At 43.3% G+C, this 20,788-nt stretch overlaps 1 protein-coding gene across 3 annotated transcripts in view; it reads right to left on the reverse strand.

The window, feature by feature from the left end:
• Positions 1–20,788, reverse strand: part of ZZEF1 (zinc finger ZZ-type and EF-hand domain containing 1) — a 158,847-nt gene that overhangs the window by 18,523 nt on the left and 119,536 nt on the right. For all 3 annotated transcript variants that reach the window (XM_073004598.1, XM_037987446.2, XM_037987445.2), the window contains exons 39-44: positions 20,480–20,619; positions 11,459–11,736; positions 10,245–10,419; positions 9,555–9,687; positions 2,386–2,585; positions 135–254 (exon numbers count right to left, since the gene is read on the reverse strand). In XM_073004598.1, the coding sequence (XP_072860699.1) occupies positions 135–254; positions 2,386–2,585; positions 9,555–9,687; positions 10,245–10,419; positions 11,459–11,736; positions 20,480–20,619 (1,046 nt within the window). The remainder of the gene's footprint in view (positions 1–134; positions 255–2,385; positions 2,586–9,554; positions 9,688–10,244; positions 10,420–11,458; positions 11,737–20,479; positions 20,620–20,788) is intronic.

Raw genomic sequence — 20,788 nt, forward strand, 5'->3', positions numbered from 1 at the left:
GCAAGGGAGTTTCCAACACGGTACTAAATAAGCGGGCACAGGGCAGAAGTAACTGGAACTCGCTGACGCTTCTAACTTCTAGGCCAGTACATCTGCACCAGGAAAGAGGAGCAGGAGTCCCTCTAGTCTCTTACTTCCAGGTCCCGGAGGAGCCACGTTTTACTAAAGCCAGTCCCTTTGCTGCATTTTTTCACCAGCAACTTCAGCAAATCGGTCTGAAGGAAGGTAGCATGGGTCTCTTCAAAACCGTGAGCCTGCCACGCAGAAAAAGAACAATTTGTGACTGCCTTGGAGTGAAGAAGGTACAACCTTAGCTATTACTCAGTCTGTTCATTCACTCATTCATTCATTCATTCATTCATTCAACACGTACTTTTGAATGAAGCCTATTTTATGTCACACCCCGCTGCTCTAACTTCCAAAAGCTGTCCGGTGCTCTTTAGGCTAAAATCCAAGCCTCTGATCATGGCTGACAGAGACCAAGGTCCCTGCCTGCTTCTCTGGCTGCGCACCCCGTCTCCTGCATTATCCTGAAGCCTGGGAGGTGTTCTTTCTGCTCCCTGACAACCACGCTTGGGGAGGCCTGGAGCTTGCTACTCATTCCGCGTGGAATGCTCTGTCCAGTTTTCCCAAAGCTGACTCCTTATCTACCAGTTCAAATTTTACTAGAGTAAGGCTTTTTTTGACCCACAGCAGTTTTTCTTGCAGGCTCCCTGTTGTCTCTCTTGCCGGTCAGACCGTGAGCTCCAGGAGAGCAGGGACTTTCTTTCTGGCTCAATACTACATACTCAGTTCCATCTGGCCCTTGGTGCTCAACAAATATCTGCTGAATGAAGGATTCAAAGACAGAAATGACTGCTGCCCTTAGGAAGTTTATTTTCCCTTTTCTACTACAATGTAAACAATGGAAACAGTAGCACATTGTGATAAATGCCATGAACTCAAGAAACAGCAGGCTGGGCACAGCAGGCTGGGCACCATGGCTCATGCCTGTAACCCAGCATTTCGAGAGGCGGAGGTAGAAGGATGGCTCAAGGTCAAGAGTTCAAGACCAGCCTGGGAAACATAGCAAGACCCTGTCTCTAAAAAAAATTAAAAAATTAAAAATTTTAAAACATAACTGGGCATGGTGGTGCATGCCTGTTGTTAGTCCCAGCTAGGGACTGAGGCTGAGGCAAGAGGACCCCTTGAACCAAAGCATTTGAGGCTGCAGTGAGCCATGATCACAGGTCTATACTCCAGCCTGGGCAACAGAGCGAGACCCTGTTTCAAACAAAGAAATGCCAGAGAAAACCCACAAACAAACAAACAAACAAACAAACAAAAGAAACAGTAGATGAATGGTCTCAATTCTTCAACCACAAACTCCCAGGGTAGATCAGAGCTGAAATGCCGCTGAGTCCAGCTCCTGTGGTGTTGAGGGCCCTCCATGAGCTCTCTATCGGTGCTTCCACTGAACAGCCTTCAACTTTTCAGCTGAGCTCCTCCTTTCATGGACATCTCTGTTGGGAAGATGATCCTAAAAGTGAGCTGACATGTGTTTCCTTGAAAGATCATTCCTCCACCTCTCAGGTATTGGAAATTCTCGTAAGTCAGCGAGCGTGCTCATCTCCATGCCAAATACTGCCCAGCCGGTTTTTTGTTTTGTTTTGTTTTGTTTTGTTTTTTTTTTTGAGACAGAGTCTTGCTCTGTCGCCCAGGCTGGAGTGCAATGGCATGATCTAGGCTCACTACAACCTCCACCTCCCAGGCTCAAATGATTCTCATGCCTCAGCCTCCCGAGTAGCTGGGATTACAGGTGCATACCACCACACCTGGCTAATTTTTTGTACTTTTAGTAGAGACGGAGTTTTGCCATGTTGCCCAGGCTGGTCTCAAACTCCTGAGCTCAGGCAATCTGCTGGCCTCAGCCTCCCAAAGTGCTAGGATTACTGCTGTGAGTCACTGCGCCCGGCCATTGCCCAGTTTTTTAACTTGTCTACCTCTTTCTACTCCAATTGCCAAACCTGTTGCTCATTCCCTGGGATGCTAGCTCCCTCTATTCTTCCCTTCATCGTCTATGATGAAGCACAGGAGTTGTCATTTAGAGAGGAAAGTGAGAAACTTCTCAGTCAAGTTTTCTCTTCATCTGACAAAGCTGTGTTCCCATGAAGTAGTAGTATCGGATTCCTTGAAACAATGGAAAGACAGAGAAGCCAACTATCGGGAAAATAGTATTTCCTCCTTTGAAGTTATCTGTGCGCAAGGCCCACGCGTTTCTAAAAATAATCAAGATCCTATGGTTTACCATTCATCAAAATCAGATGGCATTTCCTACTAGTTAATCCCCATGCAGATGTCAAATTATAGCCAGGTCCACTGCCAACTGGAGAAGCTCACCATTACCTTTAGTGTTTTATACAATCCTTTGAGGGCCAGGGACAGGACCCAAGTTGCTTCCACTGCCTCGGGACAATGGCTGTCCATGCTGGTTTGCAGAAGGTGACTGGCGATAAAGGCAAAGTGCTGGGAGTATTGGCTCAGCTGGGCCTGAGAGTCACCACATTCTTGTCCTCCTCCCTTCTGGACCAGCTGGTAGTCCTTCACTGAAAGGTGACATCAGGCAGAAAGAGAAAGGCACAAAAAGTACAGTTCATGCTTCCAGCAGCTATTTCTTCCAGAGTAACATGCCTTACTCAAGTAGGGACTGCAGAAACACAAATCTCCTGGGCTCAGTCTTAGCCAATAAAGCCAGCTTGCAGGTAAACACAAAAATAGTAATGGCTACCTATCCATCAAGCAACTGAGTGGGACAATTTGCATTCTTACTATTGTGTATAAGCAGGCCATCTCCACAGGTGTTAACAAAAGTTCTTAAAAATAGCATATATGAAGCCGGGCACGGTGGCTCACGCCTGTAATCCCAGCACTTTGGGAGGCCAAGGTGGTTGGATCACTTGAGGTCAGGAGCTCAAGACTAGCTTGGTCAACATGGTAAAACCCCATCTAAAAATACAAAAATCAGCTAGGTGTGGTGGCACACGCTTGTGATCCCAACTACTCAGGAGGCTGAGGCAGGAGAATCACTTGAACCTGGGAGGTGGAGGTTGCAGTGAGCCAAGATCGTGCCATTGCATTCCAGCCTGGGTGACAGAGCCAGACTCCATCTCAAAAAAAAAAAAAAATAAATTAGTACACGTGAGATTTCCATTTCCAAACAAGACAGAACAAGAGAGACTGGATTTACTCTCCCACCTTAAACAACCAGAATACTGAAAAAACATGAAACAATAGCTTGCAAATATTGGGCAAAAGGTAGTATAGGACTATGGTCCCTGAGAGGAGGGACATAAACTAGATCAGCCCTCCAATAGCATCAGCTATCTGCAGACGATCTCCAAGCTGCAAAGTGGGAAGCAAACATCCAGGCACAATCCAGCAGTCTCAATGAATTAAAGAAACAGAGATCAGAGCTCAGGGAGGTCAAGGCAGCTAGAATGTACAGGGCAGAGTATCACAGAGCAGGGAGATGCAGAGAGAGAGGGGTGGGCTGGGGAGAGCTCTCCGGAGATCCATAGAGTCGATCACAAGTCTGTGGCTGCATACTGACCTGCACATTTCTGTGAAAGGAAACTACCTGGGGCAGGAGAAAGAGCTACAGTAGACAGAACAATTCCTGGAGCTCAGAGAGAGCTGGGAATATTTTGTCTTTCCAACAGAGTGGAAGTGTCCTGGTAGAGATGGGGGTGGGGGCAGAAAGAATATTTGAATACATAATGGTCAAAACTTTTCCAAATTCGATGAAAACTATAAATCTAAGGAGCTCAATAAACACCTAAGCAGAAGAAACATAAAGAAAGTCATGTCAAGGCACGTGCATAATCAAATTGCTAAAAATATAGCCAGAGGAGAAAGAGACATTGTAAAAACATAGCAAAAGAAGAATGACAGCAGACTTCATCCCAGAATCTACACAAGCCAGAAGACAATAGACCAATATTTTTTTTTTTTTTTGAGACGGAGTTTTCGCTCTTGTCACCCAGGCTAGAGTACAATGGCACGATCTCGGCTGACTGCAACCTCCACCTCCCAGGTTCAAGTGATTCTCCTGCCTCAGCCTCCCAAGTAGCTGGGATTACAGGCGTGCGCCACCACGCACAGATATTTTTGTATTTTTAGTAGAGACGGGGTTTCACCATGTTGGCCAGGCTGGTCTCAAACTCCTGACCTCAGGTGATCCACCCGCCTTGGCCTCCCAAAGTGCTGGGATTACAGGTGTGAGCCACCACACCCAGGCTAGACCAACATCTTTAAAGCATTTGAAGATAAAACTCAGCTTAAAATTTTTTACCCAGCAAAATTATCTTTCAAAGATGAAGTGAAAAAAAAGTCCCCCAGGTAAACTGAGAGATTATGTAATGTCTGACCTGCACTACAAATAATGTTCAGTGCAGTTTTTCAGGTCCCCCTAAAAACTAAAAAAGATCCCAGATGGAAAACTGAAATCTTTACAAAGGAATGAAGAGCACTAGAAATGAAAAATAGATGGCTAAATATAAAAGCTGTTGTTTTCTCATTTTAAAATCTCTTAAAATACCTCTCTCTCTCGTTTTTTTTTTGGGGGGGTGGGCGTAGAAGACAGGGTCTTGCTGTATCGCCCAGGCTGGCACCGAACTCCTGGCTTCGGGCTTTGCGATCCTCCTGCCTTGCCTCCCCAAGTGCTGAGATTACAGGCACAAGCCCTATGCACCCAGCAACATCTCACCATTTTTTTTTTTTTTTTTTTTTGAGAGAAGTCTGTCTCTTGTTCTCCAGGCTGGAGTGCAATGACACGATCCTGGCTCACTGCAACCTCCGCCTCCTGGGTTCAAGTGATTCTCCTGCCTCAGCCTCTCAGCCTCCCGAGTAGCTGGGATTACAGGCGCCTGCCACCACGCCTGGTTAATTTTTGCATTTTTAGTAGAGAGAGGGTTTCACCATGTTGGCCAGGCTGGTCTTGAACTCCTGACCTCAGGTGATCTGCCTGCCTCAGCCTCCCAAAGTGCTGGGATTACAGGCGTGAGCCACTGCGCCTGGCCTTTTTTTTTTTTTTTTTTTTTTTTTTTTTAAAGAGATAGACTCTTGCTCTGTCACCTAGACTAGAGTGCAGTAGCCTGATCATAGCTCACTGCAGCCTTGATCTCCTGGGCTCAAGTGATCCTCCTGCCTCTGCATCCAAAGCAGCTGGGATTATAGGTGTGTGTCACCACATATGGCTTTCTAAAAAATTATTTTTAGTAGATATGGGGTCTAGCTGTGCTGCCCAGGCTGGTCTCAAACTCCTGGCCTTATCATCACTTATTTATTTATTTTTGTAGAGATGGAATTTTGCTATGTTGCCCAGGTTGATCTCAAACTCCTATCCTCCAGTGATCTTCCCACCTCAGCCTCTCAGAGTGCTGGGTTATTTTGTTTTTCTTAATGATTTCATTTTATTTCTATCATTAGCTCTTTAAGTATATATTTTTGAATTTTGTTGTGGTTGCCCTAGGGTTTACAGTAGTGTACCTTGAAATAATTTCTTAAATGTTCTAGGGTTTACACTGAACACCTTTAACTTATCAATGGTCCACCTTTGGATACTATTATACTGCTTCACATAGAATGTCAGAACATGACAGCATTTCCACCCCATTCTTTGTGCTGTTACACATTTTACTTCTAGATGATGTAAATCTCACATGACTTTTTTTTGCTTCAAAAAGTGAGATATTGGCCAGGCACGGTGGTTCACACCTGTAATCCCAGCAATTTGGGAGGCCAAGGCAGGTGGATCACCTGAGTCAGGAGTTCAAGACCAGCCTGGCCAACATGGCAAAACCCCATCTCTACTAAAAATACAAAAATTAGCTGGATGTAGTGGCAGATGCCTGTAATCCCAGCTACTTGGGAGGCTGAGGCAGGAGAATCGCTTGAACCCGGGAGGTGGAGGCTGCAGTGAGTCAAGATCGTGCCACGGCACTCCAGCCTGGGTGATGGAGTATGAGTCTGTCTCCAAAAAAAAAAAAAAAAAAATTCCTAAATTCAACTATCTTGATAACTGCAATAAATGTAAATGGTCTAAACACATCAATTAAAAGACAGGAATTATCAGATTGGATTTTTTTTTAAAAAAAGACAAGATATCCACTTTAATGTAAAGACACAGGCAGGTTAAAGTGAAAAGATGTGAAACCCATGGATATGAAGGGCCAAGAATATTTTTGATTTGAGGTTGGCTGAGCCTCTGGATTCAAAACCCACAGATATGAATGGCCAACTATAAGGGACGCATCCACGAATTTTGCTATCTGTGGGGAGTCCTGGAACCAATCCTCTGAGGATACTAAGGGATGACTATTCTATACAAATGCTGTTTATAAAAATGCAAGACAGGCTACATAAATATTAGATTTCAGAATGAGGAATATCATTAGGGATAAAAAGGAACATTTCATAAGAAAAAGAGAAACATACAATTATAGTTAGAAACTTCTATAGTCCTCTCTCAGGAATTGTTAGAACAAGTAGATAAAACATCAGTAAGGGCACAGAAGACTTGAATAACATTATCCATTGACTTGACCTAATTAACATCTCTAGGATACTCCACCAACAACATAGTACACATGCATTCTCTTCAAGTGTACATGGAACCTTCATGAAAACAGACCTAATTTTGGACAATAAAACAAATTGCAATAATATTCATAATAGGACTGAACTAATTAAAAATATGCTCTCTGACCACAAGGGAATTAAACCTGAAATCAACAACCAAACGGTATCTTGAATATCCTCCAAATATTAAGAAATTAAACATCAAACTTCTAAATAATCCACACAGCAAAGAAAAAAAAATCACAAGATAAATTAGAAAATATATTGCGACCTAAATGAAAATGATAATATATTATAAAAAAAAATTGTGGGATGTCCCTACTGAATCCAAGGGACACTGAAAAAGAAAAAAATAGCGGATGTGGCTAAAGTCATACTCAAGAGGAAATGCACAGCATTAAAATTCTTCTACTGCCAAGGAAGAAAGGTCTCAAATGCGTGATGGCTCCTACCTTAGGAAACCAGCAATCCCAGCACTTTGGGAGGCTGAGGTGGGTGGATCACTGAGGTCAGAAGTTCGAGACCAGCCTGACCAACATGGTAAACCTTGTCTCTACTAAAATTACAAAAATTAGCCTGGCATGGTGGCATGTGCCTGTAATCCTAGCTACTCAGGAGGCTGAGGCAGGAGAATCACTTGAACCCAGGAGGTGGAGGTTGTAGTGAGCCAAGATCGTGCCATTGCACTGCAGCCTGGGCAACAAGAGCGAAACTCCATCTCAAAAAAAATAATTAAAAAAAAAGAAAAAGAAAAAGAAAGAAACCAGAAAAGCAGCCAGGCGTGGTAACTCATGCCTGTTATCCCAGCACTTTGGGAGGCTAAGGCAGGAGGATCACTTGAGCCCAGTAGTTTGAGATCAGCCTGGGCAACATGGTGAGATCCTGTCTCTATTTAAAAAAAAGAAAGAAAGAAACCAGAAAAGCAGTAACAACACATTAAACACAAAGCCAGAAGAAATAAATAAATTTATCTGGGCAGTAATCAAAGAAACAGCAAACAGAAATAAAAGAAAAATGAATGAAACCAAAGTTGGTTCTTTGAAAAGATCAAATAACTTGATAGATCTCTAGCTAGACTATCTAGGAAACAAAAAGAGAAGACATAAATTGCCACAATCAGAAAATAAGAGAAGACGGCTAATACCCCAATATGCCAGGCTGAGAGAAATTAAAGAAACCTAAATTTATTCTCTAAACTGAATGATGTACCATGCACTCAATGCAGATAGTCCCTGACTTACAATGGTTCAATGTAATGATTTTTCAACCTTTATAATGGGTTTATTAGGACATAACCCCATTATAAACTGAGGAGAATCTGTCTGGTTAAGATATCGCCCAAATGAATCTATAGATTTGATGCAATGCCAATCAAAATCCCAGAAGGTCAAACATTCAAGACAGGGTCTTGCTGTGTTGCCCAGGCTATAGTGGAGATCACGGCTCACTGCAGGTGATCCTCCCACCTCAGCCTCCCAAGTAGCTGAGACTACAGCATGCCACCACATCTGGCTACTTAATTTTATGTAGTGATGGGGGTCTCTACAAAGTGCTGGGATTTCAGATGTGAGCCACAGCGCCTAGCTCCTGCAGGCTCTTTTATAGAAGCTGATTCTAAAATTTACACAGAAAGGCAAAGAAACCAGAAGAGTCAAAACAATTCTGAAAAAGAGCAAAGCTGAAAGACCTGATTTCAAAATGTTGTACAAATTTAAAATAGTCTGGCCAGGTGCGCTGGCTCATGCCTGTAATCCCAACACTTTGGGAGGCCGAGGCGGGTGGATCACTTGAGGTTGGGAGTTTGAGACCAGCCTGGCCAACATGGTGAAACCCCATCTTTACTAAAAATACAAACGTTAGGCTGGGTGCAGTGGCTCATGCCTGCAATCCCAGCACTTTGGGAAGCCAAGGCGGGCGGATCACCTGAGGTCAGGAGTTTGAGACCAGCCTGGCCAATAGGGTGAAATCTCATCTCTACTAAAAATACAAAAAATTAGCCAAGTGTGGTGGTACATGCCTGTAATCCCAACTACTTGGAACCAAGGCTGAGGCAGGACAATTGCTGGAACCCAGGAAGCGGAGGTTGCAGTAAGCCAAGATGGTGTCACTGCACTCCAGCCTGGGCAACAGAGTGAGACTTGGTCTCAAAATAAATAAATAAATGAATTTACATTAGTAAAAAAAGTGTAGTACTGAAGCAAGGACATATAGATTAATGAAACATAATAGAATCCATAAATAGATATATGTGTGTCAATTTTCGACAAGGTTCTGAGATAATTCGATGGAGAAAGGATGGTCTGTTCAACAAATGGTCCTGGATCAACTGGATGTTCATGTGCAAAAGAAAAGATCTTAGACATTTACATACACGAAAACAATACAGACACTGCCTAATGCCGGCGCTGAGTGAAAATGCAGACTGCTTCATGAGCAGAACTGGGAACATAATGGGTAGACACTTCAGATTGCCTGGGGCTTGGCAAACTAAGTCAAAAGGGCATTTCTGACGTAATACTTTCAATGTTATACTGATAAGACAAACTGGAAAGTTACATGAATGCTAATACAATTATTTTAAGTGCAGCCACCTGACTCCATGGAGTCACCTGACTCCGTAATATGTTTAAATTACCCACAGAAAACAAATGCACCAGCAAATGGAGAAATTAAATGTTCAGAAGCTATATATCTAGCCAACCAAAAAACACAGAGCCATATACACAAAAAGACAGCATGGGAAGGGGCCTTCGAAATTATCCCAATTCAGCACATCATTTCAGAGATAAGGGAAAAAGCAGCTCGGGGAGCTATAACTTGCTCTTAAAAAAAAATCACATGTAGGCCAAGAGTCAAGGTAATTCCATTGATTTTAGGGGATGCAGGGATTAGGCAATTTTCTCCCATTCTTAGAAAAAACTAATTATGCATGGTACCTGTTTTCCTCTTCCGAGTTTTGACATCAACAATCACAGCCCTGTTCTTCTCAGTAAAGTGCTTCAAGATGATCACATTATGGGGTTCATTGGCATTATCCATATAAACACAGCGGGTTCCCACACAGAGGACCTAGAACATGGCAGACAGGGACAGAAAGGAGACATGGAGACAAGAAAGAATTCTAAGGCATAAGCCCAGCCCCCTTGGATTGTGCCTCTGACTTCAAGCATGCAAGGATAGGGATCTTCTCATCTCTAAGTCCAAAGAGTCTGGCACAGGCTGGCACAGAACTGGTTTAAGTCCTTGCTGGATGAAGCCATGTTTTTACAGCCCCCTTTGTCCTAATCAGTACAGGGACACGAAGATTAGAAATAAGGCCAAGACGAATGCCAAAATGAAAGACAATTTTTCTTTGCAGTTCTTTGTAATGTAATATATTACGGCTACCTATTATTCAAAGCCAATCACTGGCTAATAAATGAGTCAAATGGCTTAACTGTTAAAAATGTAGGTGGCATAAACCACCCCATAATCTTGACAATACTGCAATACTGTGAAAGCAGGGTATATACAAGCAAAGGAAACAGCTTCCAAAGATATCTCTGCCCAGATGCCACACAGGCTTTGGTGTGCATGGTGAACACTGGACGGGGTGACCAGGCCCTCAGGCCTTCAGAGTGTGGTACCTGGGGGAAGCCAACCAGCACGAGTAGGGTGAAGATGTTGGTGTGCTTCAGCTGGAATGGCAGCTGCTTGATGCAGTGGTCTGTGAAGGTGGCAATGACATCACGCCACAGTGGGGCACTGTTGAGTGACCGCAGGATCTCTGCCATGGAGCACGCCCAGTCCAAGCCCACCCGGCTGGAAGGCAAGAGCTCCATTAGGGACAGCACACAGGGCTCCAAACCCAACTCATTAGAGCTCACTACACTCCAAGGCAGACCCAGAGGCCTTCAAAGAGCCATTCATTAACTAGTTTAAAAACTACCAGAATGATGCTTTTTGTATAATGGTGAGCAAAAAAGCAAAACAAAATCAAGACTTGTTACTTACATACTCACCCTACGGCTATGTTTCCAAAAATCTCTATAATAAAGTCACCTGTGTGTGCGCACATGCACACTCATATTCAAACACAGAAGAAAAGCTTAGAAGAAAATGTAGTGAAATAGCACCAGATGTATCAAAATGGTACAAGTCAGGGTGACTTTCTTCCCTCTTTTATTATTATTATTATTATTTTTTGAGAAGACGAAGTCTTGCTCTGCAGCCCAGGCTTGGGTGTAATGGCGCGATCTCTGCTGACCGCAACCTCTGCCTCTTGAGTTCAAGCGATTCTCCTGCCTCCGCTTCCAGAATAGCTGGGATTACGGGCACACGCCACTATGCCTGGCAAATTTTCTTTGTAATTTTAGTAGAGATGGGGTTTCACCATGTTGGCCAGGCTAGTCTCGAACTCCTGACCTCATGATCCACCCACCTCAGCCTCCCAAAGTGCTGGGATTACAGGGGTGAGTCACCGTGCCCAGCTTATTCCTTCATTTCTGTTTTCCAAATTTGGTGTTGTGGTTATGTTACCTTTATAATTAAAATAGATTTATTTTCTTCAACCTCAAGGCCTACACTTACTGCTCGTAGGAAGAAAAACTGAATATGCCTCATTAGAGAGTTGAATCGGCAGCCAGTGTCGAGACTGCTCAGCTGTTTGAACGTTGGTGTTAAGCAGTTTTAATGTGGGCTGACAGCATTGCTCATGAACTCAATTCTATTTCCACAAAACTCTCAGACAACAGAACTGGAGCACACTGAAATTAATCAACAGCCAGACCTTCAACTTAAACAAACAAACACCAAGGTGGGATAGAGGGCAGGTGGCGAGAGGAACGAGGACCAAGGCTACCTGTCCAGACACACAGCTCCCAGGCTAAAAAGCAGGTGGGTGGTTTTCCAGCCGTCGGGCACAATGGTACTGTCCCCTGCAGCAAACAGGTTGTGTTTGGCTGAGAGGACTTTGATCACTGCGGCATCTACCTCTGCTGGCAAAAGACGGATAATTAACTGGCCAAGAAGACCCAGGGTGAGATGGTAGGTTTCATTCAGGTGGCCTGCGTTTGAGATGACAACCTGAAACATGAGTGGAAGGACGTGCTCCAGGTCTACCAGGGGAACTGTGGGGCCCTGCCAAGAGAAGGAGAGAAATCTGTTCAGCACAAAATCCACATCACCAAACCAGCTGAAGATATAATATTTAACAGAATCATGCTGTGGTTCTCATAAATGCCGTATGTATAATCACTTACAAAATAAACATCCTCAGGTCTCATCTTACAATCCTACTTCTAATATTTCTTTACCCTGAAAAGGAAACTTAAAATACTTGGTTTCCTCCTCATCTTTCAAAATGTCTATTGTCAAATAATTTAAATAATTCAGAAACATGCAAAAGTTAAAGCTCCCCTAAATCCCCTCCCTGCAACCATGGCCAGGAGATAACAACTGTTAAGTTTGATGAACAGTCTTTCAACCTTTTTCTATGCATATTTACACATGATACACGTAAAGTAGGCCGGGTGCAGTGACTCATGCCTATAATCCCCGCACTTTGGGAGGCCAAGGCAGGACAGTCACTTGAGCCCAGGAGTTCAAGACCAGCCTGGGCAACGTAGTGAGACCCTGTATCTACAAAAAATACAAAAAATTAGCCAGGCAGGTGGTGCGTGCCTGTGGTCCCAGCTACTTGGGAGGCTGAGGTGAGAGGACTGCTTGAGCCCAGGAGGTGGAGGTTGCAGTGAGCCATGGTCATGCCAACTGCACTCCTGCCTGGGCGACAGAGTGAGACTCTGTCTCAAAAAACAAACAACATGTATGTGTGTGTATGTATGCGTATGTGTATATATGTATATATTTGTGTATGTATGTATATGTAAAATAAATTAAAAATTTTAAATAGTTATTTTTCTTTCTTTAAATACTGCCTTGCAACTTATTAATAATTTGTTTCCAGTTCTTTATTATTATAAAAACCATTCAGCTAAATGGCCTGGTACAAACATTTCTACACTTATACCATTTGTCATTTTCCACCAGAAAAAAACGCACAAAACTGAAGAAAGCTTTTAAAGTGTCCGAGTTGTTATCCTCAGTGTGATTCAAGAGGGCACTATATCCATAGTATGAAAACAAAGCAATCAAAGAATAAAAAGTTCTTGGAAATAAAGAGTGATTCTCAAGAAGGCGTCTTCCTGAAACGGCAGCCTGGTAGGGGTGTCAGAGTCCGAGAAGAACTCAGAAAGCATCTAGGCAGCGGGTTGGTCTGGCATAGGCCACATGGTGTCAGAACCCAAGCAGGGTATGGAGTTTGCACGGAGAAGGCCTGGCAGGCGAGTCAGAGCATAGGTGGGTGAGGAAGTCACCCAAGCCCAGGAATGCCCAGGCCTCTGGAGTTGGAGCTTGGGTTCCGAGTGAGGTGAGGAGGGCAACAATGCAGAAGGTCAGCCCGATGTGAGTGTCTGATCCTAAGTGGAGAGGTGAGGGCATCCGTGTGGGGAGTTCAGCCTCACACAGGGGCTCAGAGTCCAAACGGCATAAGGAGAGTATTGCCACTGAATAGCAGCCTGTTGTGGGTGAGGGTGGTCTCAATGCAAGGGGGCAACCTGGATTAGAGAGACAGACCCAAGTGTGGTGGGAAGGTATCCATGTCAAGAGTCCACTGTAATCCCAGCACTTTGGGAGGCCGAGGCAGGTGGCTCACCTGAGGTCAGGAGTTCGAGGCCAGCCTGGCCAACATGGTGAAACCCTGTCCCTACTAAAAATATAAAAATTAGCCGGGTGTAGTGGTGGGCTCCTGTAATTCCAGTTACTCGGGAGGCTGAAGCAGGAGAATCGCTTGAACTGAGGAGGCAGAGGTTGCAGTGAGCCGAGATTGCGCCATTGCACTCCAGCCTGGGTGAGGGAGGAAGCCTCTCTCAAAAAAAAGAGTCGAAACAAGGAGAGGAGGACACCTCAAAAGAATAGCAGCAGAGATGGGAGACTGATCCAGTAGGTAATTATGTGAAGGATGATGGGATCCAGGATTCTCACTGTTAAAGAATGGATTCTCTAAATCAGGGTTTCTCACCCTCAGTGCTACTGAAATTTAGGTCTGATAATTCTCGTGTGTGTGTGGGGGGGGCGTGAGTGGCACCTGTGCATTTAAAAATGTTTAGCAGCATCCCTATCGTCTAGACCCCACTAGAATTCCAGGAGCGTTCCCTGAGCTGTGACAGTCCAAAATGCCTCCAGGCATTGTCAAATAGCCAAACTGGATACCTTCAGTTGAGAACCACTGTTCTAAGGCCGGGGGCGGTGGCTCACACCTGTAATTCCAGCACTTTGGGAGGCTGAGGTGGGTGGATCACCTGAGGTCAGGAGTTCAAGATCAGCCTGGCCAACATGGTGAAACCTCGTCTCTACTAAAAATACAAAAATTAGCCGGGAGTGGTGGCGCATGCCTGTAATGCCAACTTCTCGGGAGGCTAAGGCAGGAGAATCGCTTGAACCTGGGAGGCAGAGGTTCCAGTGAGCAGAGATTACGCCATTGCACTCCAGCCTGGGCAACAAGAGTGAAACTCTGCCTCAAAAAAAAAAACAAAACCAAAAAAAACCAAACCAACAACAACAAAAAAAGAAAATCACTGCTCTAAATAAATATATAGAGTACACACACACACACATACTCTCCCCCCATCTCCAACTGGGACGACCTGGGAGCGGTGACACCCTGTTAGCAATGAACCCATCTAGTGCTCAAACCTTCATTCCTAAATACTACCCTCTACCAGAAGGAATGAGGTCACCTTAGAGAAATGGCTGATTCTAGGGCTAGGGGAGGGAGAATTTAAGAAGTGCCTGAAATGACGGGGATATGTCAAAAGGACACAAAAGTCAGCCTGAATGGGTTCCCACTGGTCAAAATAAGTAATTAGAATAATGGATTATGGCTCATGGAGTAAAACAGGAAGTCGTGAAACCATACTGATATAACTAACTAAATAAATTGTTTGATGAGAAACAGGATGTTTACATAGTTACAAAGACTCTCCCCACTAAATATTTACTAATAACAAAAGGGGAAAGATTATGGTGGAAAAGGCTAATGGACACCACTTAATCCAGTGATCAAAGCAAACATGATCAGTAATGAAATATGTCAAAACTGTGTTCCACCTGACGGGCTGCAATGAGAATGCAGCATCTCATCTGCGATTTTCCTGCCCAAGAGGCAAAGCCTGAATCTAATTATGAGGAAACATCTGATAACTCCAATCCCAAAGAGGAGGACATTCCACACAACAGGTGGCCTGTAATCTTCAAAAGCATCATGATCATGAAAGGACTGAGAACTGTTAAAGACCAGAGAGGATTAAAAGACATGACAACAAAATGCTACACATTCTTTTTTTTTTTTTTTTTTTTTTTTTAAGAGACAGAGTCTCACTCTGTTGCCCAGACTGGAATGCAGAGGTGCAACCTTGGCTGCTATGACCTCGACCTCCTGGGCTCGAGTGATCCTCCTGCCTCAGCCTCCCAAGTAGCTGAGACTATAGGTGTGTGCCACCACGCCTGGTTAATTTTTCTATTTTTTGTAGAGATAGGGTCTTGCTATGTTTCCTAGGCTGGTCTCGAACCTCTGGGTTCAAGTAATCCTCCTACCCTGGTCTCTCAAAGTGCTGGGATTACAGATTCAAGGCACTGTGCCGGGCCTATACATTAATTCTGATCATCTGCCATAAAAGACACTTTTGGAGCAACTAGTGAAACCTGAATAGGGAGTAAGCGTTAGATGGCAGCAATGTACTGATGTTAATTTCTCTGACTTTGATGACTGCTGTCTGGTTACATATGAGAATCTCCTCGTTTGTAGATAACACACACTAATATATTTAGGAGTAACATGGCATGAACTTGGCAACTTGCAGGCACAAAATTATTTGTATAGTACTTTTAACTTTTATATAAGTTTGTAATTATTTCTAAATTCGAGAGGATATGGAGCAAATAAAACTTTCATATGCTGCCGGGGGTGTGTGAACCAGTAAAAACATTGCAGAAACTATTTGGCAGGGAGTGTGAACCGGTACAAACATTGCAGAAATTGGCAGGGAGTGTGAACCGGTACAAACATTGCAGAAACTGTTCGGCAGGGAGTGTGAAATGGTATAAACAGGGCAGAAACTATCTGGTAGGGAGTGTGAACTGGTACAAACATTGCAGAAACTGTTTGGCAGGGAGTGTGAACTGGTATAAACATTCAGAAACTGTTTGGCAGGGAGTGTGAACTGGTATAAACATTCAGAAACTGTTTGGCAGGGAGTGTGAACTGGTATAAACATTCAGAAACTGTTTGGCAGGGAGTGTGAACTGGTATAAACAGGGCAGAAACTATCCAGTGGGGAGTGTGAACCGATACAAACATTGCAGCAACTGTCTGGCAGGCCAAGTTCGGCCTGCATACAGATGCTCATCAAAAGCCACAGACAGGTGAACTCATAGTACTGTCTGGAGTAATTTCCAGTTTGGAAACACTCAACAATAGTAAAGTGAACTTTAAAATTATGGTATATTCATATAATGAAATTCTGGATAACAGTGAAAATGCATAAAGGAAACTAATCACAATAACATGGATGCATCTCACAAACATAATGTTGAGCAGAAGCCAGACACAGGCCGGGTGCAACGGCTCACGCCTGTCATCCCAGCACTTTGGGAGGCCAAGGTGGGTGGATCACTGGAGGCCAGGAGTTCAAGACCAGCTTGGCCAACACAGTGAAACCCTGCCTCTACTAAAAACATAAACATTAGCTGGGTGTGGTGGCACATGCCTATAGTCCCAGCTACTTCGGAGCCTGAGTCACAATAAATCACTTGAACCCGGGAGATGGAGGTTGTAGTGAGCCGAGACTGCGCCACTGCACTCCAGCCTGGGCAACAGAGCAAGACTCTGTCAAAAAAAACCCCAAAAAAACGCCAAGCAAGAGGAATGCAGCAACTTACTCCAGCTATACAAAGTTTCAAAACAAGCAAAAACTAACCTATGGTGACAGATGCCTTTTTATTACTGAGTTGCAAGAGTTCTTTATATATTCCTTATAGGACTCTATCTAGGCACTTTTTACACTAAAATAAAACTAATAACTTGCCCTCCAAAGTGCCTGATAAAATTAAAAAAAAAAGATTATCAGGGGAAAATAACCTCAGTGGTGATTTTTAAAAGTCAACTTAATGAAATCTCTCAGAACAAGAAATAAACATGAAAAATATGACCAAACTGAAGATAAGATGGAGGGTAGATTCAAGGGGTCCATCCTGGCCAGGCGCAGTGGCTCACGCCTGTAATCCCAGCACTCTGGGAGGCCAAGGTAGGCAGATTGCTTGAGCTTGGCAGTTCTAGACCAGCCTGGCCAACATAGTGAAACCCCATCTCTACTAAGAAAAAAACCACAAAAATCAACTGGGTGTGGTGGCATGCATCTGTAATCCCAGCTACTTGGGGAGCTGAGGCACAAGAATCACTTGAAACCAGGAGGTGTAGGTTGCAGTGAGCTGAGATCATACCACTGAACTCCAGCCTTGAGGACAGAGTGAGACTCTCTCAAAAAAAAAAAAAAAAAAAAAAAAAAAAAAAAAAAAAAAAAGATTCACCCTGCATCCAAGAGATGCAAACGGGGCAGATATAGAAGCAAAGCCAAACAAAATGGCAGAAAGGCATTTCCTTAGCTGAAGTAAAAATGGAGTTTTTTTTTTTGGTTTTTTGTTTTTTATCAGAAAAGCAAATGATGCTGGGAAGGAACAAAGATAGAGAACATCTTTTTTTTTTTTTTTTTTTTTTTTTTTTTTTTTTTTTTTTTTGAGATGGAGTCTCTCTCTGTCGCCCAGGCTGGAGTGCAGTGGAGCGATCTTGGCTCACTGCAAGCTCCGACTCCCGGGTTCATGCCATTCTCCCGCCTCAGCCTCCCGAGTAGCTGGGACTACAGGTGCCTGCCACCTCGCCTGGCTAATTTTTTTGTATTTTTAGTAGAGATGGCGTTTCACCATGTTAGCCAGGATGGTCTTGATCTCCTGACCTCGTTATCTGCCCGCCTCGGCCTCCCAAAGTGCTGGGATCACAGGCGTGAGTCACCGCACTCGGCTGAAGACATCTTTTTAAAAATTATTTTACAAAACCTTTCTCACAGAGAAAGGTTTATTTTAACACGCTCTAATGAAATGTCTGAATTCCAAGGGTAAAAAAAGAAAATATTTAGGCAAAAAAATCAGTTGATGTCATGTTAATATTGGACTTCTCATCGGTTGTTCTAGATGGTGGAAGACTATGCAGCAATGTCGCAGGGGTCTGGAGGAAAAGGACTGTGTCCCTGTAATTCCACACCCAGACTGTCTTCCCATCTTTACATATAGCCTTTCCTCAAAAACTATTTGAGGAAGTATTTTAGCACAACAAAAAATGAATTGGAATAAATAATTCAGAAGGAAGAAATAGTAACTAATAAATAATGTGCAGCCAACACTGTAACTATCAATAATTAATTACCATATGGTCTAAAATTCTAAAAGTAGTTTGAGAGAGGCAAAACTCAAAAGATACAACACAAAACTCCAAAGCAGCCAACCAACCAAATGATCCAGAGCTAAAATTATAGATAATTTGCACACTGGGGATATGATGAGGGAAATAGAAAAGCATCTCAACTTGTCAAGGAATAAAGGGTCTCATTTTGTTTGGAAGAGAAGGCAAAAAGGTTACACTGTTAAATAAGAGAGAAATACAGGCTGAAAAAAGTGGGTAAAAATATAACTATAACTATGTTTCTATAAGAAATACGATACAGACTTCATGAATGATTACAAAAAGAAGGAGAAAATAACTTAGGAAGGGGCAGGGAAAAATGTGCATTGGAGGGCTGGGATGGGGACAGCTGGCTGGCATAGAGTAGTTAACCAGGTCATCCCATTACAAGTAAGCTGGCTGCCGGCCGGGCGCAGTGGCTCATGCCTGTAATCCCAGCACTTTGGGAGGCCGAGGTGGGTGGATCACAAGGTCAGGAGATAGAGACCACCCTGGCTAACACGGTGAAACCCCGTCTCTACTAAGAATACAGAAAATCAGCCGGGCACGGTGGCGGGTACTTGTAGTCCCACCTACTCGGGAGACTGAGGCAGAAGAATGGCGTGAACCCGGGAGGCGGAGCTTGCAGTAAGCTGAGATCACACCACTGCACTTCAGCCTGGGCGACAGAGCGGGACTCCGTCTCAAAAAAAAAAAAAAAAAAAAAAAAGATGAGACACAGTCAGGAAAAGTTCACTTTTACAGTGAAATTGGTAAAATCAACATAAAAAGGCTAAGAGCCAATTGCAGAAGGGCCCCACCCCAAGATGGTTGCTCAACATGCTGCCCAGTGAGCTATGGAAAAGGTGCAGCTCTGACACAGAGGCAGCTAAAGTTAGCAGAAATCAGTCATGGCTATTGAGAGAGAAGAAAGGCTTGGGCTGATGTGCCCGCTCACCCTCCAAAGATTGGGGAGGGAAGGCAAAGACCAGGATAACGACTGCGCTGTCCAAGCCTGAGGGTGCTGATTTCAGAGGTGAATTACCAGCTACCTAGACAGGTGCGGTCAATTCATCCAGGTGAACAGAAACACGTCTTCAAAATACCGTGTTCTCCTCATTCTAGTTCCACACGCACCATACAACCTTCTGAGCTACAGTGTGGTCTTCTGGAGGTTTCCACACCAAGAGGGAACACACTGATTTTCTGCCAGACACATACCCCTGTGAATTGTGACTGACTTACAAACCAGCCTCAACTCCCATGTAAAAGTTGACTCCTCTGAGTCTGAGCATCTCCAGGCAAACTGCTAGAAAAAAAGTCCTTGGACTCAGAACTCTGAGGACCAAACCCTGGGTCCTGCAGGGACCTTCCCTTCCCCAAAGCCCTGCCAGCTTGCAAAATCCTGTTTCAGCAGCCTGCTAGCTTTGTCTCTGATTCCTCTCTGTTTACTAGAAAAAGTGGGAGACCACTGTAAAGATTGTCAGCTATTCCTAAATTAATAAATAAATTCACTATCAGCTCAGTGAAAAAGCTAAAAGGATCTTTTCTTTAACATGATAAATATGGCACTAAAGTTCATATGGAAAAAATATATATACAGGAACAGTCTAGAAAATTATGAAAAAGAATAATGAAGGCATATCTAAACTGTCCAGAGTCTTTAAAATGTCAATGTTTTGAAAGTTTAAAAAAAGGCAAGGGAAGCAGATTAAAGACAAAGTCAGCATGACATCTAAATACAACGGAATTTTTAAGTGGATCCTGATTTAAAAAATAAAAAAAAAAAAACAACCTGTAAAGCACATTTTGGGGATAATTGAGAATATCTGTATTTAGGCTACATGTATAAAACTATTCTATCAACGTTAACAATTTTCAGCATAATAATGACACCGTGGTTACATAGGAGAATGTACTTTAAGGAGAGAAGTATTGAGGATGAAGTGTCAATGAGGGCTTCAACTCATTTTCAAAAGTTCAGGAAAAAATATAAACAGAGATAAAGCAAAATATTAACAACTGGTGAATCTAGGTGAAGATCTTCATTCATTATTCTTTGAAGTTTTCTATGAGCTTAAAACTTTTCAAAATAAAAAGGTAGAAAAAATCATTATAAGCATTATATAAATATATTGTTTTATACACACACACACACACACACACACTTATATTTACAAAATATAAAAAGGGTCAGAAGAAAATAATGATAACTTCTAATCCTACCCTTAAGGATACAGAGATGATTGTCATGATTTGTTTCAGTATATGGCTTTCCAAAACCTTTTTCTATGCATACCATCACCCCCTCTTTCAAAAATAAACTGCCCTTACCGACTTTAAGGGAGGTAACATGGCTGCTAGTAATCCCAAAATCCTCTTCTGGGAACACTCAGCAAACACTTGCTCAGGGCTTGGAGTAACTGCTTTTTCCTCTCTAGGCTTCTGAGATGACGCCTCGGAATCTTCAGCATCTAAGCAGTAAAACAAACTTTCAGAATTTGCCTGGGTCTCATACATGAAGAGGCAAGTAAACCACTGCACTATCCCCTATGCTGCTATGGAACAAAGCTGGAATTTTATTCACTTATTTTTTAAATTTGAGAGGGAGTCTCGCTGTCACCCAGGCTGGAGTGCAATGGT

The sequence above is a fragment of the Chlorocebus sabaeus genome, chromosome 16 (genome assembly GCF_047675955.1).
Source record: "Chlorocebus sabaeus isolate Y175 chromosome 16, mChlSab1.0.hap1, whole genome shotgun sequence".
Taxonomy (NCBI): domain Eukaryota; kingdom Metazoa; phylum Chordata; class Mammalia; order Primates; family Cercopithecidae; genus Chlorocebus; species Chlorocebus sabaeus.